General features: G+C 38.5%; 2 protein-coding genes across 2 annotated transcripts; one reads left to right on the forward strand and one right to left on the reverse strand.

Annotated features, from left to right (window-relative positions):
• Positions 1-3,182: 3,182 nt before the first annotated feature.
• On the forward strand, positions 3,183-5,859 carry LOC144658256 (RYamide receptor-like). Its single transcript, XM_078518657.1, has one exon. The coding sequence runs from the start codon at positions 3,292-3,294 to the stop codon at positions 4,306-4,308; it is 1,017 nt and encodes a 338-aa protein (XP_078374783.1). The 5' UTR covers positions 3,183-3,291; the 3' UTR covers positions 4,309-5,859.
• Positions 5,860-8,924: 3,065 nt separating this feature from the next.
• On the reverse strand, positions 8,925-22,346 carry LOC144658152 (ephrin type-A receptor 3-like). The gene is made up of 8 exons (XM_078518507.1): positions 22,295-22,346; positions 20,711-20,859; positions 19,307-19,383; positions 16,733-17,390; positions 15,806-15,958; positions 13,844-14,191; positions 12,216-12,554; positions 8,925-10,279 (listed from the first exon to the last, which is right to left on the reverse strand). The coding sequence occupies exons 2-8, from the start codon at positions 20,811-20,813 to the stop codon at positions 10,023-10,025; spliced, it is 1,935 nt and encodes a 644-aa protein (XP_078374633.1). The 5' UTR covers positions 20,814-20,859; positions 22,295-22,346; the 3' UTR covers positions 8,925-10,022.
• Positions 22,347-24,316: the final 1,970 nt, after the last annotated feature.

A 24,316-nucleotide genomic window follows, 5' to 3' on the forward strand; every position in this document is an offset into this window, starting at 1 on the left:
TAATTTTTTTCACGCATGCACGTAAAAATTTAAGCGTCAGTGCAAATCCACCAAAAGTATATTACTGATCTCAATGAAATCACGATGTTTTAAGATTTGAAGGTTTGAAATGTTTTTGTAACTTGCAGAACACCACCAAGGTTATCATAGTGCACACCCAGAGGCTGCAGCAATTTACAACTGTCGATCTGTGCGCATCTTATTTATTTTATAACCGCCTGTTATTGAGCAAACTAGAAATCAATTACATGGAGTTAGTCATTCAATGTTGCTGTCAGAAGGCACATGTAATATATCGACTAGCTACCAGTAACAAAGCAAACTTTCCAAAAGAACAGAAGATGCCATTGTCTGACGGAGCCAGTAACGAAAAAGTTCGACATATTATAAGATGTTATACTCTCTGGAAATTAATCCAGGTGTTAGATAATTAAAATAAAATGTAAATCCGTGTAATAAAGGAGGACCGTCGTAAACATCATATAAAGTAATTAGATTTTGTGAATTCGATTTCGCAATACAGTTGTTGTATCTCAATTTCGCGTGACAATTGTTAAATGTTCTGTACTCGGTTACAGGCAAGCAAAGTGCACGACAATTCACTATCACTGCAGTAAAACAAAATTGGAGGTGATAAATATCAGAATAACGTTAACGAATAAATGTTGATATGGAAACTGCTCGGTAATAGCGTTTTTGAGTAAAGGATATTGCCTGAATTTTCTATGTGTATAAATAAAAAAAATGATATAACAAATCTCATCCATGCAGTGAGCACATTATTTGGTTCCAATTGCGTAGGAGGTATAGCGAACAAATTGGTCTTTGTTTTTTCTCCAGACATCCGGCAAGGCAATTGCACAATTCTGTTTTTATTTGCAGCTGTCTGGCGATAATCCACGCTGGCCCCTTTAAAGTGCTTTAATTTCTACGCAAAACGTCGCACCGTGCTTAATCAAAAATCGTCATGTTGAGCACGCCATGCGGGGACCTCATTCGGTTCTCCTGGACGTGGAGTGAACATTAGGCTGAATCCACGTGTTGTTCTGGACCTGGAGAGAACAACACTGTACTCATTTCACGTGACGGCGTTTTCTCAGAGAGGCCCCCAAAGTACATTTGAAGTTTCAAACGGCCAGTTTCCTGCGGATCTGAAGTGGAATTAAGGGTTAATCTATGTACGTAGTGGCATTTCATCACAAGGGCCAAAGATCGTCATTTTCATTTAGCCATGTGGAGGACCCCATTCCGATCCGCTCTCCTAGAACTGGAGTGATCATTAAACTTAATTGGCATGTCGGAGTTCCCCCCCCCCCCCCCAAAAAAAAAAAGACCCCCGGAGTGCATTTTAAGTTTCTTAACTGCCAATGTTTTGCGGATCTGGAGTGGAAATAAGTCTTAATCAACGTACTTGATAGGGTCTTGATACACGTAGAATTTTATCACAAGAGTCAGAAAGTCATTTAGAGTTCGCCATGTGGGGAACTCATCCGTTAATTATTATTATTATTTACTGCAATTGGAGTGAACATTCGGCCAAAACTACATTGTGGCGTTTTCCCAAAAGGGCCCCAAAAGGACATTTTAGTTTTCAAACGGCCAGTTTGGGGTTTATCTGGAGTGGAAATAGGGGTTAACCTACGAACGAGAAAAGAGGCTTTGTTCCACGGTCGTGACATGATGAACTGAATTCATTATTTCACCGAGCCTTAAATTTACCATCTTTATTATTTTCTCCACACTTGATTATTTCGACATTGCTGATCCTAGCAGGACGTGTGCCACAGACCAACTAGTAAATGGCCCACAACAGTAGTTAGAGCGCCCAATCGGTATCTGGGAGGTCAGGTGTTCGGTTCCCATCTTTGAACAGCGAAATTTTCGAGACCTCATAGACTTCGAAATTTCCGTCTTGACAAGTTTTCCTTGTTTAGTCTCAATTTAGCCGTGTAAACGAGCAGGGATTGCTATTTGATATGTTTTGCTTGGCAGGTTCTTTGTTAAGGAAAAAGAAGGAAATAACGCACGCTTGATTTTTTAAAAGGAGGACTTGCAAGGAAAACTTGCCGGTCTGTTTTTGTTGTGCACCTGAACAAAAATGTTTATGTTAGAGCTTGTCAAGAACTTGCTTCATCCCAGAACATGTTTTACATGAAATACTTTCATACCTCTGCTTCAAAACGAGACCATATAATAAATATATTACTTGCAAATTAGTTTTGTTTGTAGGAAAGCAATCTCGAAGATCAATATTCGCTGTAATATGATAGGCTTTGTGTCAATTCAAAATTCGTAACACGAGTAAGCAGCGAATGGCGACGAAAAAGCCTTTTAGTAAATTTAAACAAAAAATAATATCTTTTTCATTTAAAAAGCTTTATTTACCAAATTTTCCGATTTCCTCGTCCCGTCAAGCTATGTCCTTACAGCTGTTGATTCCTAATTCTCAACAAAAGGAAAACTCACAGAAATAAAAGTGCTTTTACAGGTTTATAGATTACATGTCAGTTCTAAGTGCAATTTCCAATTAATTCTGAAAACATCCGAAAAGTATATGAAAAAGGAACAAAATGTATCAAAAGTAATTACCAACGCAAACCTCACGCAACAGTGAACAAAGCCAATATGTTATGAAAAACGTAAATGTCCGTGTGTACAGAGTTAATATATTTTTTTTCTATTTTGTAATTTTCGGCACAACAAGGGCTTTTATTAGAAAAGTATATCAGCAACTTTTGCACAACAAAATGACAATTGTGATCATTTAGAAATTGAGAGATTTTTTACCCGTATAATATTCGGCCTTGTTCGTCGGGGGCGTAAGGCGTGAAAAGGACTACTGATAATAATCGTTGCATAAATAAAGCAAAAATGATACATTTTTAGCAACATTATTCTATTGCGAAACACGCCATTGTTTAAACTCCCGTGGGATTTTGTTTTAATGAGAAAAAATATTAGCATTAGTTTAATTTCTTTCCACTCGATTGTAAACAAGATAGCGACAGCAGGAAGTTACTTGAAGTAACAAATTAATCTTAGCAAAATGCACTTGCAAACAAATCAAGTCATTACCGTCCACGCGCCAGGGGCTTCTATTGTTAAAAGCTCGCCTTTATTATAAATGTAATAGAATATTGCGACATTCGTTTGTACATTTGAAGCCAAATTGAAGTAAAGCGCAATCAAGCGTCAGCGAAGGACAAGAAATTGAAATTTCTGCTGTTTCTCGCCGGGTGGCTCAGCTTTCCAACCTAGCTACATTTTGTGAAGTGAAGTTATTGACTCATCATGGCTTACTTCCAATTTAACAACACTTTTAATGTCTCAAGTACAGGAAAGTTTGAAAATGGAACAGCAGAGAACTTAGATTCGCAAGGCACTTGCTTCGATCACAACACTACGGCCACGCGAGTGGCCAGAGTCTTTGTCTACTGTGTGATAATTTTGGTATCAGCCCTTGGAAACTCCATGACAATTATGGTAGTGTGGCGCAATAAGACCATGCGAAGACCCTTCTACTGTTTCATAGTCAACCTGACTGCTACAGATTTGATTATCACACTGGTTTATATGCCACGAGTTATTGTCATCTGGTTACGGGGGAGTGAGTGGCTCGTGGAAGGAACATTTGGCTTAGTGCTGTGCAAAATTGTTCCATATCTACACGGTATCAGTATCTTGGTTTCAATTCTCACATTGCTGGCACTGGCGGTGGATAGATTCTTTGCCATCGTCTTCCCATTAAAACTAGAACTGTTCACGGTGAAATCGTCCAAATTTGTCATTGCGTTCATCTGGTTTTTAGCGTTAGCCGTTCGATTCCCTTACTTTCTATCGCTAAAAGTTACATTCCACGAAACGAGAGGTGAATTTTCTTGCGATGCTAACATGAAAAGAACATTTAAACACACCCACGCAAGGGAAATCTACTACACGTCCCTGTTAATTGCGTTTTACGCTCTCCCCTTCGTTCTGATCATAGCTTCGTATACCGTGATAGTAATAACTCTGCGACGGTATAAAACGCCTTCTGACAAAGAAATAGCGAAACTGGTGCAACGAAGTCGCGGTAAAGCAAGTAGAAAGGTGATTTATCTGTTACTGACGATCACTGCAGCTTTCGTCTTCTGCTGGTTAACATATTTTATCGCGCAGATCGTGTTTAACCCGTTACCGTGCATCTTGAGATTTTGGCGCCTTTTTCTGGCACATAGCAACAGCGCTCTCAACCCTTGTCTGTACGCAGTTTTCAACGAGAAGTTTCGAAAGGGTTACAAGCGTTTGTTGAGCTCGTGTTGCTGTTGAGGACGCAAATGGTTATTGCCTTTAAACTGGGAATTTTGAAAAACAGCAAAGCACAGTTGCAGAATTTAATAAGAACTATAATATAATTTAAAAACTGAAGAAAGGCAAGTGACAAGGAAATTATAACAAAATAGTGTATATTGATAACTTGGCGAATACTGAAATGGGCTTACAAACTTTTGTAGCAATTATGGCGGTCTCTTTTTTATTGAAGATTACTCAAAGTTGAGCCTTAACACGGAATGTAGCCTTTATAATTTCACCCAATAGCTTAAGGGAAAAAATTCTGTATTTCAATTAAATGCATTGCAGATTTTAGTTCACGCCAGGCCTCACCGAAATCACAGAAGATGCTATTTTAGAACAGTCATATTTTTCTAAGAATTTAAACCTGCATGAAGTTTCTGGACAAATGGATTCATCAATTTGTGAATGTGTTTGAAATATTTCTGCTTTTTTCGTGTGAATTTCCATTCTGTAGGGCAAGTAGACAAAACAGTTGCGCCCAGCAAGGACCCTTTGTTTTAAAGATAGAAAGTGTGATAAAAGACCGCCCGCCAACTAAAGATTATGCGTGAATTTAATAATATTTAAAACCAGGAAGCTTTTTTCACAGCATGGCTTTCAGACTATCATAAAAATAACAAGAAAAAGATACACTGACAAGATTACAAGAAAAGATTATATATACAAACATTCAGATTATAATTATACAGAAGAAAATTAAAAGATATATTAATATTAAAATGTGGGAACTTCGACATGTGCCAAAACATGCGTTTAACTTTAGGACATTTAGCTTCATTTTTAAACCTCTGACTTATAGTATGTTAAATATTAATTAAGAGATTTTTCGTACGAAGTGTTTGATTGTTTTTATGATCAAACAACAAGCCTATATCAGTAAAAAAGTATCTAAAGGTGTGTAACAAAACAATTCAGAGCCTTTTCATTTAACTTGGAGAAGTAAATTGGTATTGAAAAAGACCATGTTATTATTATTATTTCGGAGTGGATCATATCGATTAAAGTGACAAATTATTATTTTCTATGCTTGTAGTGCAAATGAAGGACTGTTATCTATAAAAGTACCACCGGATGAAGATGGCATTACAAAATGTTAAACTAAGGCAAGGCAAATAAATAGTCCACAGCTGTTGTGTAATTTTTTTGTATATGCAATATTTCAATTTTTATGCTTTCAAAGCTGAGAAAATTAAAGTAAAAAAATACTGGCTGACTCAAAATTTGAAATTTATTTTTAGCAGTGATATTCAATACTGAAAAACACTCAAGCTCCACGCAAAACCGTTGTTCTCCTCAGTTTACATTAATGAGATAACATATACAAATATTTCATTTTGTTCTATGTGTCGCCGTTATTTTCTAATTACCTGCCATATTGCGGATATTGACTAAAACCTTCTTTAAACATAATCGAGAAAATTACTTTTTCTATTACGCGTTTTAGCTAAATATGTAGAGTTTGTTACATATATAGAACAAACAATCAGCAACAGCTAAAAGGTCATGTGCAATACTTGCAAACTAGTGTAGACAATGTAGCGTGAATAAAAGAGATGACGTTAAAACATTTTGTTTTTCTATATGTTGTTCTAAAATGTATTCTGGTGTGTATTTATGGTATTATGTATTTATGACATTTAAAGTATTTTTTATGGAGGAGACAAAATAAAATGAAGACTGGGCTATTCTTCCAAGTAGAATATTATCTTTTTTTCCCAGTTAGCTAAAACAGCTATATTTTTTCCCATAAACTCTAGTTTTTTCCGCAAATTCTTTAAAGTGCAAACTTTTGTACATTTTTGTTCACTGTTGTACTTTTTGTACATTGATCGAGAAAAGCCGGAATATACATCTTGCGATAGATATATCCTATACGAAATTTAGTTTCTATAGCCACGTTTTTGTGGAAATGTGTTATTAAACAGAAGTGAAAATTGACTCACCTTCCTAAATTATATTTATGTGGAAACCCCTCCAACCCCTTCAACCCGATCCCTTTTGTGTAAGTTCCATCGATATTCGATGTCAGTCACTGGGTTATGCTCAAGCAATAAGACTACTCGCTTCCGATTTGACACGACTTTGATAGTTGACTCAGGGGTTCGTTCATCGTCAATTATCACCCGATAGAAACTCCAAGCTCGGAAACTAATGATTAAACAGCAGAATAGGCGCATTTCGTTGTTTTCACCGTTCCTATAATATACCTTGTCCCCCCCCCCCCCCCCCCCTCCAAAAAAAAATTGCATAAGAATTGTTTTCAATTTCTCTTGGAATTTACAGTGACGTACAATCGTCCCCAGAGAAATTGAAAGCAATGCTTATGCATTATGGGATCGTGAAAAAAGTGAATGATGTAACAAATAGATGGTATCACATGGTCTCATTACAGTGCCCGTTTAAGAGAATGTCTCCTTTAGATCCACAAACTTAATTTGGCTCAATAAATAGAATTCGCTCAAAATCCCACCAGTAATTTCTTATTATAAGTAAGTAACAAATATGAAATTAAACTGGAGCAAATTGTTTCCTTTATGAAATTTTGATGAAAACTTTTTTTACGGGTGATAATTGACGATGAACGAACCCCTTTAAGAACATTAAGGTTTTGAGGATAGATGGTAACGACGCTTCTTGACTATTTTATGGAAACGATCCATAAATTTATATGCCTCGTTGCTGAAAATGTATTTTCTTATTATTGAAGCTGCCTTAGCTTGACCAAAACCTTGTGCGACCTCTGTGTAATCTCGTTTCTTCAAGGCTTCTTTAAGCATGTTCCGCTTCCCTGGGCGGCCACAAACTACAAGCGCATAATTACCATAATAAACATTTTAGATTACTGCATCTAAAAATTGAAATTTTAGCGAAAACTTCAACAATGTCTTCAATAGAACTGCAAATTACTTACGGAGTAGAGGAATATTTGCTTCTGTCCCACTGTCATTGCATCAATTCAAAATTAAATGGCGTTGTAGCGGTGCTTGAGAGTTTGTTCGTGGTCAAAACTTTAAGCAAATTTTGCAAATTGTAAGAAAAAATTCACGCCGGGAGCCACGAATAAAATTATTGAACAGTCTTTAAAGAATCATTCTGCAAAGTTTGGTGCTTTTATCAACCATGTAACTATTTTTCCAAAAATTTGCGCTAAGCAACCTGACTATACGTTTTCGACAGCAAAAGGTAGCTTTTCACGTTGGTGATTTCCCTCAAGGTTTCTTCTCTTTTATTTTTATTTTTTTTTAGTTATCTCACGTATTGACGCTATAGATATCCGAAGTAGTTATTTGTCTAGACGCAGAGAAAAAATTCAAGTTGAAAGAGTGCAGATTGAGCATTTTGTCTTCTTTTGACAAAAAAGCACTTGTATATGTCGCAAATCCAATATGGCGGCGGAAAGCTCGCAAGCAATTTCTCGGAATCTCAGCGTATATTTCTCAGAAAACATCCAGTGGGACAGACGAATGTTTTGAAGGCGGACCAGTCAAATTTCAAGAACGATGTGAGCGTTAATTAAGGTAAGCCTCTTCTTTCACAGATACCGATCACAGATACCAGCTTGTGTGCTTTTCTTCGTGCCGCCTTCAACAACCGTTGATAAAAAAAGTCGTTGTTTCTAGCCGTGGTTTGCATTTAAAGCATTTTATATGCCCGTATTCTATACCCAGTCCGCAGTTTGAGTCCGCATTTGTGTTTATACCCAGTCCGTAGTCCCAGCCGTAGTCCGCAGTCCGCAGTCCGTGATGTTTGATACTGACCGACTAAACTGGTCAGCGGATGTTTAAAAAACCAAGATGGCGACCAGTAGAAGATCGGTATGTTGCTGTAAAAGTTGCTTTAAAATGGACTATTTCGACGTGATAATTTCCGTTCACATGAAAGCGGATTGCAAGGTGATTTCTTCCTTCGCTGCGAGATAAATGTACTAGTGATCTAACAAAATTTAATATCCTCTTTTTGGTACTGAAGTTGGTTCGAATTGTTATGATGACAACATGGCGAAATCCGCCGAGTAGTACTTGTTTCGCCCCTTGTCAACAACCGAAGGAGTAAAGAACGGCCAAATATTTTTACATATTCTCAGAGCGGAAGGATGGAGCTTGCCGCTGATATGCAGTTTAACTTGTGAGTACGAGCCACTTTTGATATTTTACTACATAATGTTAAGGAAAATTTGAGCTGGCCTTAAACGTCCAAAATAGCCGAACTTTAGATCCTCGTCTCTTTCTTGATAATCAAAGTTGTTCAATGCGGTTCATCCAGTTTAAGAGGCCAAAGCTTGTTGTTCACAAGTATCGGTGTTTAAGCGATGTAGCTGCAATATTTGTATTAGAGCGAATGGTTGGACTTTACCAAATTTCACGATCCGGCCAATGGCCATCGAGGCCACCAGGACGTGTAAAAAGTTTTCATCCAAATTTCATAAAGAAAACAATTTTTCTCCAGTCTAATTTCATATTTGTTACTTACTTATAATAAGAAATTACTGGAGGGATTTTGAGCGAATTCTATTTACTGAGCCAAATTAAGTTTGTGGATCTAAAGGAGACATTCTCTTAAAGTATGTAAATGTAAGAAACAAAACAACGTAAGGAGTAACAACGAATTTTATTGCGGAAACATATAATTTTATAACAATGTCTGAAGCATATAATTACAATTTCGTATAAATATTTATAGGTTAGTGGTGTACGATTAAAAGGTGTACAAGAAAATGTTTATTCATGAGTTAAACCCAAAGGTGAGAAAAAATGCTTAAACTGAAACAACTGAGAAAGAAAAAAAAAACGAAATGGGGCAAAAGGATTTATTTTCAATGCCCGACATTTTTGCAGTGAAGAAATTTTATAACTGTAGGACGGCTACTTCTCACAATAGCATAGGGCAACTATTAGTCTACAGTCACGAGTGAATTCACAGCACAACTCAGAAATTTATCTCCAAAATTAAAAATAAAAATAGCTTTATTCCGAAATTGTACAAATTTGTAATTAAAAAAACACGAAGGTATCCAATGTACGATATTAATATGCGCAAAAATAAGTAACATCTGAAATGCGGGAAAAAAATATACTCTTAATTGTAACGAAAGAATTCCTGCGATAGGAGCACTAACCCTTGAAGTCTTAAAATCAGCATCACCAGGTGAACGTTTCTTGCTATTTGTTATACTTTTTCTGCTATCGGTCACACCCTCTTAAATTATCTGCTCTAGAAGTTCATGACATCCTCTCATCCGCAGTACATCGTCATTAGTAGCTATATTTATATTCAACATGATCCGGTGGTGGCCACTTTCTAAACTTCAAATGAGGTAAATAATAATAATTCTCGTCACAAGGGTGTCTGGAATTTAAAACACTCAACATTTTCGACGGTATCTTATAGTCGTCTTTGCTGGAAAAGACTGACACTTCTATACGAGAATCATTATTATTTCATCAACCAAAAGTCAAGAATGCACATACATAGTTTTCAAATGGGGTATTTCGGGTGTGAAAACCTGAGTGTATCGACCTTTTTTATCTGTAAAAAGACCTTCTGAACCTTCATATGTTGGACTTGTTAGGTTGAATGCGACTAATTTGATGCACTCCAGGCATGGTGCATATGTAGAGAACTAGACACCGCTGAGAATAAAAGGGCTATCGTAAACATTCACAACATTCTAGAGAGGGAAACATTATTCATTGAGCGGGATTCCCGTTTGAGGAAATTGTGTGGCCAAACTCTTGCAGGATTTCTTCCATAATGATGGTATTGTCGGTATTTTCTGCAGAGTAAGCGCTGTCCTTTGCACCGCTATCCGTGTTCTCTTTCTTGGCAGTACTGTACCATCTTCTCTTGAGGTGAAATGAAACCAGCAATATGATCACTGCGCATATAAACAATATCCCCGCTAGCACCAAGGCGATAATTGTCGGAACGTTGAAGAGTGGTTGTTCTGTCAAAGGAAGCAGCGTGATACGATTTGTTATATTTTAGATTGAAATCTTTATTTGGTAGAAGAAAATTATTATTATTTTCATTGTCTAAACAGTGTACATTGTCTCCTTTAATAATAAAAATAATAATAATAATAAAAATAATAATTTGCTAATTTATATAGCGCATATTTTCATATTCTGACCAATAGCGCTTTATCAAGCAAGAAAACAGCATTTATTTTAGTGCCAACCATTTTACCAGAGCACACGCAAATTTTTGGGCTATTTCCCCAGCCCCTAATGTGGACCGGCGATAGCCTGTATTACCACTTGACATTTTCTTGATTAAAACAAAAAACAAAAAAACAAAAACAAAATGTACATGTGGTGATAGAAGTATGTATTGTTGCCGGTTATGCCCAAAGAAGCAATGTACAAAATTAATGCTGGAAGTCGGCAAAATAAAACATGTGAAATTTGAAATTATCGTCTTAATGCCGATAAATACTGTAAATAAATTTTAAAACTGTTGGTAGGATAAAGTGTTCCATTTTACTGCATTTATTTTTTTACAGGAGAATGACTATAGTCGGTCTTTCTTCAAGTATTTTTACCCAAGTATTATAATATTATATAATTTTTATTAGAAAGAGGGTCATTAAATTAACTGTCCATCTGAAAATAACGCCTTTACTTTACTAACTTTACTTTACTAAATCAACGGAGTGGCTTGCGTTTTAACTGGTTAGTATCAGATAAATGTCTTTCTCATATGTTACCAATTTTGTTAAATTAAGGTTAAAATTAAAATATATCTAAGAACTCATGGCATTTTCCATTTCAGTTAAAAACAGTCAGACTCAAAATCAAGATTCATCTAAGTTTTTAAATACTCATATTATCGAATTGAAACAACGGCATCCACTGAAGTTTCGTTCCAACGCCGCCTCTTGTAAATGGAAACCATTAAAGCAACAAGGGCACTTATAAACGTCAATCCACTTATTGCCATGACAACGATCATTGGTGCGTTCAAAAAGTGTTTATCCAAGCCGGTCTTTTCTTCATCTGCTTGAGAAGAGACCACAGAAAACCTTATCAGCCTTCTGTGAAAAGCAATTCTCTAGGCCTTGTTTTGATAAATACGAGGGCAGGTCATTTTATTGACAGGCGTTGCCTGTTGCATGGGAGTCAGTTCAGCTCGAAATTTTGAAACATTTCTTTGGATGATTGCCTAGTACACCAAGAAAATTTCTCCAAGTTGCTGTTTTTTTTCCTCGTAAGATGATTGCGGTTTTCAGTGATACACAAACTCTGAAATTCAAAATCTAACTAATGATTGCGTTTTTCGCTGCCGTCAATCATAATTATGGCGAAAACAGAACGGAACCAGCAAAATGGATCGAAATCTACCAATCACAACTGACAGACTTGACCTTTTGACCCGGTTGAAGTGACCCTTTGTTTCCTGAGAGGTCCGCTAAGATGATTTACGGCAGCAAAAAGCATAACAGTTGGTTGAGGATTGAATTTCAGAGCTCGCATATCATTGGAAACCGAAATAACTAACTTCGTGAGAACAATCATACGTCCGACAGTTCAATCAATTTTGCTCTTTTTTGAAGCTGTTAAAAAAGACTAAAGAAAATTAAAGTCTGTAGATAACTTCTTTACTTTAGTTTAAAATATACGTTATTTGGGCCATAAATTTTCTTCGGTTTTATATTTGATTATACTTGAAATAGGCGATTTGCAGTATGCACTCATGCTATTTACAGAAATCCAGTACTATTTTGGGGGGATTCTTGATGATTCACAATATTATGTGCACTTATTATGTCTTTAATTTTATATCAGTTACAATTCTAAGACTAGGAGACTTGCTCACCGAAGTGGTTTAATATAAAGGTCTTGGAGTTAGTTTATGACAACTGGAAATCTCTGTGATCTTACCTGGAGACTTAACAGGAGAGGAACTAGTTTTGACTAGCACTGACGCCAACTCAGTCTGATACTTCCACACGTACAGCACAAATCTGTAGCGCGTCGATGGCTCCAGCTCCGAAACGGTCACGTGGTTGTCCTTGAGACCTTCTCGTCCAGGCCAGAACCGAATTTGATCACCGCATGTTTCTGCACATTGGTGTTGAACACTATCCCCGCCGTCTTCGCATTTGAAGCACGAGATTTCGTAGCGATCGTAACTTGAAAGTTCGTGGGGATTATCCACTGTACGCCATGTAAGAACAGCTGTGGTGTCGTCTACGTAAGTTTTATCCAATAACATTTTAGCTGCAAACAACCAGAGAAAAAGTAAAATAAAAACATTAGACATTAAGTCATTAAGTAATAGTAATTGGACTGAGTGGAGTACAATTCAGGGAGTAATCGGGCGAGTCATTTCGAAATCGGCCTCGCGCTGCGCGCTCGGCCGATTTGAAATTACGAGCACGATTACTCTCTTAATCAAAACTATAACAAAATTCTCGAACGTGATTGGTTATCAGCAGCCCGATTTGAGCACTAATAGGACAGTGTACGCGTCATGCTTGTAATTGGACAGTGTAATAGGACAGTTTACGCGTCATGCCTGTGTAATTGGACAGTACGCGTCATTTTGCGCGCGCTGTTGTTGTGCATTTGTTGAGTAGACTGTTATGTTTTTCAATATTCATAAAGACTATTCAACCGAAGGTTAGTTTCTTTCTCAAATTTTGTTACAGTTTTGATTAATTGGTAACAGAACTTCGTGTCGTCCAATTCTGTCTGTAATCATACTCGTGATTAAACAAATCGGACTCCCGCTTCGCGGTCGTCCGATTTTGTTAATCACTCGTATGATTACAGACCGAATTGGACTCCACTCAGTCCTATTACCATTATGAATTGAACGACACGAGGTCCAATTACTAATTAATCGTGTCAATAACAAAATTCGAGGTTAGGAAGTCTTTAGGAACCTATTCTGTGAGGAAAAGTCAAAGGTAAATTCAGTTGGTTGCACAAAAAGTTAGAAAACAGGAAGAAAAAACCCATTCAAATGCGCATGATTGACGCGCGGATGGCGTAGGTGTCCAATTACAGGCATCCAATTTGAGGTTGCTCAAATTGGATACCTGTAATTGGACGCTCAAATTGGATACCTGTAATTGGACACCCACGTGATCGCGCGCCGATTACGCGACAAATAGGCGCGCGCAGAACCAATCAAAAACGAGAATTTTGTTATAGATACATGTACGATTAACGGTAAAATCTGCATAAGACTAAGATGTCCCATACCACTATTAAGCTGAATATGCTATAGTGAGAAAACGACTACGAATATATCTCCCCCCCTCTACAACTTGTATCTCCGCTTCATCGCAGGGTTGCTCTGTAGCGCTAAAATTTGCTGGTACCCATTTTTAACACCCGGGTTGAGGCAGGCACCGTTACCACAAACCAATGAACCAGGTCAGAGTTCGAGCTCGGACTACTTGATCAACAATCTAGCACAATAACATTTAAGCCAGTATGCCCCCAGAAAATTTCCATTGTTGAAATTGTTACTTTAGTTAAAATAAATACTCTATTGTCACCTGAAATTCTTGTTCCGAACTGGATCTCTGCATTTCTACTGGAATTGGGCCCATACAAATAACTCACACCGTTTTCAGCAGTGACTCTCAAGAGGTATGACGTGTTTGGCTGTAATCCTGTCACGGTCACGTGTGTGTAGGGGTTGTTAAATTTCATTGGCCAAAACTGCAATTTTCCACTGCACGGGTGTTTGTTGTAGCAGTCTGGGCTTGAGTCACACTCAAAACAGTTCGCGTCATAGACAACGTCTTCTCTTCCTCCACTGTCTGATGGTGGCAGCCAAGCAACGACTATTACCGATTGGTCTTGAAATATTACTGATAAATTTCTTGCAGCAGATGGTGGCGCTGAAGGAAAAAAAGCATATTTAGGAAACAGAATTTAATATAACATAGTCATTAAATTTCAAACGACGATACGACCACGTTAATGTTATCTGTTGTAGACATGGCCATTCATGTGCGAGTATAAAGCCTTTTAAAATTACCCAACCATGTTCCGCTTGTTTGTTCACTGCTATGGAAACATTACGTAGTGTCAACATTGTTATCTGAAATTTTGTTAGCACAATAAATTGTTATTTATTTAGTAACTTATCCACAGATGTCAAAATGAGAACATCGGTACCATCTGTAAAATGTGCATGCCTGAGCGAGCTACAGTTGAACCTCTCCATACGGACTTATACGGCCACCTCTCTCTTACGGACAATCTCCAACAAAATTCTCATACATTTTCTTTAATAAAAAAACGGACCCTCTCTGACGGACACTAAATCTCGGCCCCAGGGAGCAAATTCATATAAACTTAACCTCTTTATTACGGACACTCCGTTGATCAGGCGATGATATTTTGTGCTCGCAATGCAATGTCCTGTTTGTGGTTACAAAAGCAATAACGTAACGCTTTTTTCATCTTAAACGGGATTAGTGTTAATTTTTACCTGCAGCATTGCGTTGCAAAACATTTCGTGTTAATAATTACTTAAGCTGTCAATGAAGTCAAAAGTGACGTCATAGTGGTTACCTCTCATCGCTAGAAATCGCGGACATTGAATTTGGCGAATTTTGATGCATCTTACATTAGCCGCTCACGAAACTTGGTAATAGCCGCTTATTTGAAAGCCTGACTTTGGACTCATATACATCTACGATGATACACAAAAATGCGGCCTACACAGAGAAATATTTTGTGAAGTAGGAAAACCACTGGTCAAAAATATTGCCTGATAATAACAACGGAAGCAAAAGATCTTTCAAACGATGGCTTTTGCGGCAAAATTGGAGCAAAAACGGCTGAAATATCGTAGCTCAAAGACAGCGGATTTTGGGATTTCAACGTGGACTGCCGCCGTGTGTTTACAGTATGCGATTTTTTGTGGTTTTCTAACGGCAAAGATACAAATGAAATCTAATCGGAAGGAGATGTAAATCGTTTGGTGAGTTAGATTCATGTATAGTTTTATCAAATCTGCTTGCACATTTTTTCGATCACATTCAGTTTGCCGATAATCCGTGTTTATAAACTTTAAGTTTTCGGTTTTCGCCATACATTCCTCCTCTATGCTTTATAATTTTGGTCTTAAAAACTGTTCGCATAAAACGTTCATGAATACAAATGAAATTCGAAGTCTGCACTTCAATTCTTGTACAATGTGGTTCTTAATACACCAGTCTATTGTGTTCCGCTTGCACATTTTTACATTTGTTAATTTGTCAAGAAATATGTAATAAAACATTTCATTCTCCATACATTTTCTTTGTAATCCTTGCGTTCGCTTCTACGGTCAATGTACCGCAGGACATACTATTCGCGGACTCGGAGGTCCGCGCGCGATTTCTGGAGATGATAATACGGATACCTTTCTAATACGGACACTTTGCTCTGTCCCTTTGGTGTCTTCCGTATTAGAGAGGTTCAACTGTAATACCCTTGCATTGCTAGTTAGAATATTGTATTACCTGTACACTTTCCCTCTTTGTTGTCGGATGGCCTTCGATAATATCCCGAGTTACATTCGCATTGGTGTCTTGAATTGTTGGAATTGGAGTTCGCGGGGCAGGCACTGCACGCTGAATTGCTAAGGCTGCCTTTATAGGTTCCACTAGGACATTCTTTAAAATAACAATAGAAGAAAATAAATGAATTTGAACAAGAAATTATAGATCTTTACGTCGATAAATGTACATTTTTTTATAAAACAATAATACAATAATTCATTATTTTTTCTAGCGCTATTGGCCCAATTCTGTCTGTCTGTCCCACCGTCCTTCATTCCTTCCGTCCTTCCATCTGTCGGTCTGTCTGTCTGTCTGTTTGTCTTTCGGTCGGTCGGTCGGTCGGTCGCTTGCTTGATCGATCCCTGGCTCGATCGGTCGGTCGGTCTGTGTGTTTGTTTGAGAGTACGTGCCTGTTTGCGCGCCTGTCAAGCTATCTTCCTGTCTACTAGCCTGTTCTAGGCGTTCGGTTAGTTGGCGAGCAGGGTGGGGAACGGCAAGTCCCAAAATTTTCAGGGTTTAAATTTAGTCGGTTTCCTGGAACAGGCTACCTGTTTAGGTGTATAGATGCCTATCTGTTTACTCATATGCCCATATGCCTGCCTGCCTTCCTGCCTGCCTGCCTGCCTGCCTGCCTGCCTGCCTGCCTGCCTGCCTGCCTGCCTGCCTGCCTGCCTGCCTGCCTGCCTGCCTGCCTGCCTGCCTGCCTGCCTGCCTGCCTGCCTGCCTGCCTGCCTGCCTGCCTGCCTGCCTGCCTGCCTGCCTGCCTGCCTGCCTGCCTGCCTGCCTGCCTGCCTGCCTGCCTGCCTGCCTGCCTGCCTGCCTGCCTGCCTGCCTGCCTGCCTGCCTGCCTGCCTTAGAAAGAAACTCGATCAGATTAATTGCATTTACCTTGGCATCCCTGGGAAGTGACTTGATACCCAGGTTTACATAAGCAAGTCACAGCACTTGCTGGCTTACTCCAAGTTCCGTTGCTAAGGCACTCCATGTACAGCGAGTTCACATGATGTAAACTCTCCGAGTTTATTGAACACTTGCCGTATACTTTAATCGAATTCCCAGTTGGTGGCGAAGGTGTACGATTGTAACTGACTCCTTCAGATATTCGACCAGGACAAAAGTAAGAGAAAAGTTGAACATTTCCAATTGCAATGCACCCGCCAACGTCTTGAAATCCCAAATACAGTCCCTTGTTTTGGACACTAAACTCCACGCTTGCTTTGTTAGTTATTCTTTGCTGACCTGAATTCCACACATTATTCGCGTTGATTTTTCCAGCTAACGTAAAATGTCCCGCTTGAATCGTCGCTTTTTGCACCCCAGAAATAAGCATGTTGTCTGTTTGGTAGAAATAGAGATTGAAGAATTGCCTGCAGAACGGCAATGACTGTTGGTCGCATTGCCTTGCAGTGAATTCCACTTTAACAGTCACTGATACGGCGCCTTGTAAGTCAATAAAATCTGATATTAACCAACTGTTAGTGCTTTTCGTCGCGGTTTCTGGTAGGTCGCAGACAAGGTATTCGCCGGTCTGAGAACTTCGACTCCACTGACAAAAAAAAATGAGTATTACGTTTCTATTACATAATGAAAATAGCATAGCGTCAACGACGTTTTTGAAGGGTGTGCACATACCAGAATTAAGTGCTGATTTAAGACTGTGTTTGTAAAAAAAAATCTGAATATCACCCTGTAATAGTAAGAACTAAATGGCATCTAGAAAAAAGGCCAGGGAGTGGGTGGTCACCTCACTTCCCTGTCAAAATTTCCCTCTGTGGAATATAAAAGAAGCCTTTTCCAGATTATTGCAATTTCTATTTTCCTGCACTTTAGAAGAAACTCAGCTGTGTTCTGTTGAAATCAGTGAATCTGATTGGTTCTTGCATTGTTTAATATAGTTTGTAAAAGAACCATGATTTTTGTTGTTACGAGAGAATTTCCGCATTTCAGTCAATTCTGTGTTTATCTTTATCTAACATTAAAAAAAAAAAACACTTAAAAGCCAACAGCACAGGGGCGGATCCAGGATTTTTCAAAGGGGGGTGGCTGTTTACCAATATTTTTGTTTACTATATTGTTCAAGCCCCAGCTTTTTTATGGGGGGATTCAAGCTTTAAAGCAGTTTTTTGAAAGTGGGAGTGCAAATGATATTGGGTCTGAGGCACATATTTCATGGAGCCGTAGGTTCCATCCCCCTAGGGGGGTCTGGGGGAATGCCCCCTCAGAAAATTTTGAAAAGTTGAAGTCTCTTAAACGTGATTTCCGCGATTCTGAGCAGCTTTTTGTTTAAGTTATTAAATCACTGTTTTTTCTTGATAATTTGGCAAGATATTCTTTCCTCACAACTTACCTTAAGTTATATTTCGGAGAAAAAGTCTAGTTCTCAGTTATGAAATGAACAGTGATTGAAATTTAAAGTTGACAGGCCATGAAATTACAGGAAATAACAGATATACGATTTTTTGCTCACCCACGTGCGTGGAAACTTTTAGCCATTGGCAAAGTGGCCCGGGGACAAATTTGGCGACTTTGCTTGCTTGTGAAATCGCTTCGATGCGAAAAAACGTCAAAAAAACTCGCTATAAAGATGTAAATAGAGAAGAAAATCATTCCAGCAAGGCTAAAACAACTCTTGAAAGTTAAAAGGAATCTAACTTTTTAAAATTATACACACATGTTTTGTTACATTACGCCAGAAGTTCGTATAACAGGCTGAGAAAAATCTCCTATTTTGGAGAAATGGCCTTTTTTAACTTTGAACGGCCGCCTGACTATGAAAGGTGGATGGACATTGTCCTTATTTTCTACTTTATATGTTTATTTTCATTTTTCTGGTGGATCAAGGGGGGTGGCTAGCCACCCAATCCACCCCCCCCCCCTGGATCCGCCCCTGCAGCATCTAATTAGGCAAAAATAACCTGCTGACTTATTGTTTTGTTCAGATAATAACTGAAATTACAAAAAGGCGTGAATTAAAATAATTAATTGCTTCTTTTTACTTCCGACGTTTTTGTGTTACAAAGTTTTGGTCATAACGGTTGTTTGTTGAATACCGTACTAATTACTTAATCCGCGCTTGTCGCATTATTCAATACTGTTAGTCAACTCGGCTGCGCCTTGTTGAATATTCGCCCGTAGAAAAAAAAAAAGACTTTTGAAGGGTAACACAACTACTGGTGTCCCAGTAAAAGTTCCCTTGTTCCTAACAAAATTTTCCTTGTGTTCCCGTGCTCCCTAAATATATCGTTTTCGATTTTGGCTCTCGTGTTCCAGTTTTATTTTCCCTTTGATCCCATGCTCTCAAATGAGTATGTTCCTTTTCTCCCGAAAACCTATGGGGGAGCCTCACAGTTCATGTCGTAGACTTACTGCATGCAACAAAGTTGCACCCTACAGACTCAGTAAACCCGATAAATATATGCCGCCGTTGCTAGTAACAAATTAACTTTGAATTAAGTGACCTACCCCGCTACCGGTCGCTAGCTCATAGGTAGTAAGCCAGTCCCATGACTGATCATACCGGGAATGATGGTCCAGAATAACTGAAAGTAAAAACATATGTGTTGTTTATTACATTTTCCACTTAAATTTAAGGTCTTTATGACAAAAGACGGAAGTGTAAGTGGGACTGGAAAATGTGTTTGCTATAAGAGGATCGCTAAGGGTTTTTCGTTTACGTGATTGGTGAAAAGCCTTTGTTTATGTCCCGTGAATTGTGAAATGTCATTTTTTTTCTTGCTTACATAACCGTGGATAGCCTTTTTTCATGAGAATTGTGAAATCGCCGTTGTTGTTGTTGCTTCCTCGTAAAATGTGACTGTAAGCGTTTGAAAACAAGTACGTGTGGTAAATTGCGTGACCGTGACTAATCGTCGTTTTGGGCTCCAGGTCTCTCTACTTCGATAGGTTGGTTTCGTGAAATGGCTATTTTGCTTTGCGTGAAACGTGAATTACCCGTTTTATCGTGAAACGTGATCTAGACTCCCCCATTTCCAACGTCTTATAACAAGGTTCTGCTTCTTCACATTTCACTTTATACCGGGGACTTCGTTATAGAGGGATTCATTACAGTCTTTGTTTTTTATAGGAACACGTAAAATTTCGCTGAGCCTGAGAATGCTCTTATTTAATCCCATGCTTTTTCTTTAATTTTGGGGCAAATCACAGAAATCAATTCTCACAAGAGTGTATACCCGGTCAAACCCGGGATCCACTATGTTTTTTATATCCAAAATTCAAACCATTCAGTGTACATATACCAAAGTGAAGGCGGGTATCAGTTATCCTCATTCCCAAATCCCCGCAGTATAAACAGGTACATATACTTAGAATATTCCCTCGTTCACAAAAGCAGAAAATTAGTAAGACTATAGGTTCCTATAAAAGTAACTGTTGTGCTGCGTCGCCGGGCAAGTGAAAGACTTAGTTGATTATTAACTGGAAGTCGATAAAGGCAAACAAACCGAGCTAAACCGCCGTGGCGAATTTTGTAAAGCTGGATAAAAGCTGAATTTTGAAAAGACTAATACACTGCTGTCGTTGTCTACATTTTGTGAGAGGTTCGGTCTATCTTGACAATGCAAAAGGTAAAGGTGAAATTTTCCAAGTTGCGCAACCACAATTTCAATGTTTAATTGCAGATTTTCGAACATGTTCCAACAACTTTGCCTAAACCGACCAAATTGAATACGCCTGAGTTTAGTACCAGTGTAATACATGTTGCTGGAGTTAACAGCCACGATGAAAGGTAATTTTATTAACTACGTACTGATTGAAATGTTTCGTTTTTGAGCAGGCTTGCATGTTAGGACAGATTCCTTTTGAATAATAGTAATGCTTTACATTGCGTCCATTTAGACATCTACTTACCGGTCTCTGAAGAGGCTAGATGAACAACAAATCCCACTAGAAGCAGCAAAATCGATTCTTTGCGACGAAACAAGGCGCGCTTCTTTTCTCCAAAGAATGCCATTGTAGTGAAGATAAAGGGGAACCAAGCAGCGACCTTGATCGGGTTCCTAAAGACGATACTAAAGAATTATCCTGCTATCACAGATGATATAAATATCCCGGGGGGGGTACTCGAAAAAGTTTTGTACGGGGAGGCTCCGCCCGGAGATCCAACCCCTTACCCTTTTATATACTATTTTGATAGAAAAGGTACCCCTTTTGTATACCTTTTATTGCAAAAAGGCACCCCTTTCATATACCTACACTACATCACATTTACCAAAGACGGAAAGTTTTCTTGTCATTTTTATGTAGCGCTTAATAAATTAAGACGATACAGCCAAAAGTTGCGTCTGCTCGAAATATTTAATGTAACGGCCTTTTAAAATATCATTATCGCAGATTTCCATACCCTTTCAAATACCTAAATTTGTGAAATCCCTACCCTTTTATATACCTGGAGCCTTAAAAAGGTACCCCTTTCGGGCGGAGCCTCCCCGTATAGGCCATTATAGGGAGTGCCCCCCCCGGGATAAATATAGCGTAAGTCAATATCAAATTCGAGATGAAGTGATCTGCAATAACAATACCGATCATGTTTCCGCAATTATCACTATCATGATCATTTCCGTAGATAAACAGAAATTAAATGGCAGTGGGTTAAAGGTTACGTTTAAATTTGCAAAAGCTTTCTATGTATCTTAAGGCCCGCAAAATTAAGCTTACTCAGACAAGATTTTAGTTAGGGTCCATATTCATAAGCCGCACGTGCTTGGCGCTAAGACCTTATCTCTTGAAGCACTAACACTTACACCGGGGCAACGAAAGCTATTTTCTACACGATCTTTCGTCCAGGGTAGTTGGTCATATTCAACTCTTCGGCGTGTCTTTCGAACGTTCAAGCTAAAGTTCATATTTCCGAATTCACAAAACGGGGACAAAAGGATGATTGCCCGTAAGAAATACAGAGCTTTTATTGACTTTTTTGCACAAAATTCTCAATAACTAACCAAACTTGTCTATTTTCTTTAAACAGAGCTGTGATGGAAGCGATTTTTTAGTCAGCATGTAAACAGTCTACTTTGAAAGCAAATATATTCTGCTACGCCACAAAATGTTTATCATTGCCCGGGTCGTCACTTTATCCTTTCTTCACTGGTTTGGTTCATATATTTTGCAAAATGGCCAATGAAACTGCTAATGCAGAGGCAGAGCTGATAACTTCAATTAGTAAATCTGGCAAGCAAATCATTCTTGCTTTAAAGATATGTAATTAAAATTAGATACCTGTTTGAACGGTTAAGGCAAACTTATGTTGAATTCATCATACGTCTACTCAAAACACTGGCACAAACTTAGTGCATTATATTAACCCAAACGAACTTGAAAACAGTCCAATTACAGGAAGTCATCGACTCTTGTCGATCCAAATACCGAACCTATACAACAAAATCAACAGATACGTACGTAGATAAGCTCAACTCATCGCAATTCGTATATTACCTTGGCCGGCAGCGATTTCCTTGCAGAACGCTTTTCAGGTGGCAAGATTCTCCATTTTGTTTCGTTTGTTTGCCACAAAGATACGGCTAGACAAGGTCGTCCTTCGAACATACAACGTACTTGTCGGTGTCAACTAAAAAGTCGACATTCCTGTTCGCGAATAATTGAATCGATGTATTTTCTATGAAGTGTACACAAATGACGGCAGAGGTTTGTTTGCAGATGGATTAATCGCATTTAAATTCTTTGCCATCCAAGCAACCGAAGACCCCACAAAAGCATGACTTACAGGTGGATGAGTTGAGACCTACCGTACTGAGCCAATTTTTACGCCCACGTCAATATGGCTAGTTAGCTAAGTTAAGATGCCCCCCCCCCCCCCCCCCATGTACTTCTTGCGTGAAGCGTGATTGGGCTTATGTATTTTCTCGTGTAACGCGATTTAAGCTTTTATTTCACGTGATTCGCGATTTCCGAATTTAAAGTCTTTTCACGTGCACATGAACACGATTCTTGACTTACTCTTGACCCGTGATCGAAATGTTGAAATTAAACGCCATCAACTCGTGAACCATCTTTTTTTTTTGAGCAAATTAATTTCTTTTCTTTATTGCTCTGGTAAATTTACGTCGTTGTTTTCATCGCTGTGGTTGTGTTTTGAACAGCTAGATTTTGTCTACCTCCTTCTTAACTTCGATTTCTAGCTATTTTTCTGTGAACGTGCAAGAATTTTGCACGTGTCACAAAAAAGTATTAACCTCAGCTAAGACCACTTGAATAACGTAATTGCTACAACCACACAATCGAGCATCCTCGAAGACCCAGGGGCAGTTAGTGGGGCGAAACGAAGGAAAACCGGGCAGAAATCGTAGCGACGAAAGTTTTCAAGCACGGCACGAAGTGCCCCTGGGCACATCCTCGGAGACCCAGGGGCAGTTAGTGGGGCGGTTTTCCTTCGTTTCGCCCCACTAATTTAACTGCCCGGCCCTGGGTCTCCGAGGATGACAATCGAGCTGCTACCTGCCCGAATCATTAAACTAATATCGTTTTAGGCAATACACTTTTTTGTTCAGTCTTGCAGGAACGTATAGTTTTGAGGCTGAAGCTTTTTGTTTATAACGCCGACGAGCAGCCTCGTCATAAATTGGATATAAAAGTGTTTTAACTGGTATATTCCAGCAGTCATTACCTGTGTCGGGTAAAACAAACTGACAATCACATCTTACATATTTCACTACCGAGATCAAAATTTACCATTTTCTTTATTTATTACCCTAAAATAAGCTATCGACATTGTTGATCCTAGACCTCTTCGTACTGAGCAGTATGCAGGACGCGTTTCACACATTTACCCAGTAAAATGGCCTTGTTCAGCATGGTTCTCAGTAAATAAAGCGCTCACCCGGTGTTTGGGAGGTAATGGGTTCAATTCTCGTCGGGGACTCGGATTTCATCTTTGTCACATGCTCGGGACATTATGAACATTCCATCCTCTCTTTCAATCTAGTCTCTCTGAGTGATAAGCCGTGATTTTAATCACGATGCTTTAAAATTGCTTTTACGACATTCATTTGAACAGCAAATACCACCCACACACTATATGTTTGACTACTAAACGTACAACGTCAGTGAAATCTGTGGTGCCACGTGAACATTTTTTTTCTATATCTTAGAGTACGTCATTGCGTAGATTATCCTTCCATTGTCTCTTTTAGTAGTTAACAACGTTCAAACTTTTAGAACATGAGACACGAAGATCGTTTACAGTTTCTTACAATTTTAGTTAGCGCTATACTGCATCACATGTAACTTTCTCATCGGATCATCAGGTGGTGCATATAGACGGATAATTTAGTTAGAGAATTAAGTTACTTTAATGTTGGAGAAAAAATGTCGCCATGATATGATCCGTTAAACTCGCTGGTTGTTCTGTGTATTTTTTTATTATTGAAATCGGTTAGGATATGACTTAATTTGGAAGTTCATAAAACAGTAACAGGTTATGACACATTACATTAAAAA

Source organism: Oculina patagonica, chromosome 6 (genome assembly GCF_052425735.1).
Source record: "Oculina patagonica isolate OP01 chromosome 6, crgOcupat, whole genome shotgun sequence".
Taxonomy (NCBI): domain Eukaryota; kingdom Metazoa; phylum Cnidaria; class Anthozoa; order Scleractinia; family Oculinidae; genus Oculina; species Oculina patagonica.

Excerpts from the sequence above, each read along its gene's own strand:
- LOC144658256 (XM_078518657.1), top strand. The coding sequence starts at position 3,292 with ATGGCTTACTTCCAATTTAACAACACTTTTAATGTCTCAAGTACAGGA.
- LOC144658152 (XM_078518507.1), bottom strand. The coding sequence starts at position 20,813 with ATGGCATTCTTTGGAGAAAAGAAGCGCGCCTTGTTTCGTCGCAAAGAA. Across the intron at positions 15,959-16,732 it reads CACTTCCCAGGGATGCCAAG|AATGTCCTAGTGGAACCTAT; the intron begins GTAAATGCAATT and ends GTTATTTTAAAG. Across the intron at positions 14,192-15,805 it reads CAAAGAGGGAAAGTGTACAG|CGCCACCATCTGCTGCAAGA; the intron begins GTAATACAATAT and ends TTTTTCCTTCAG.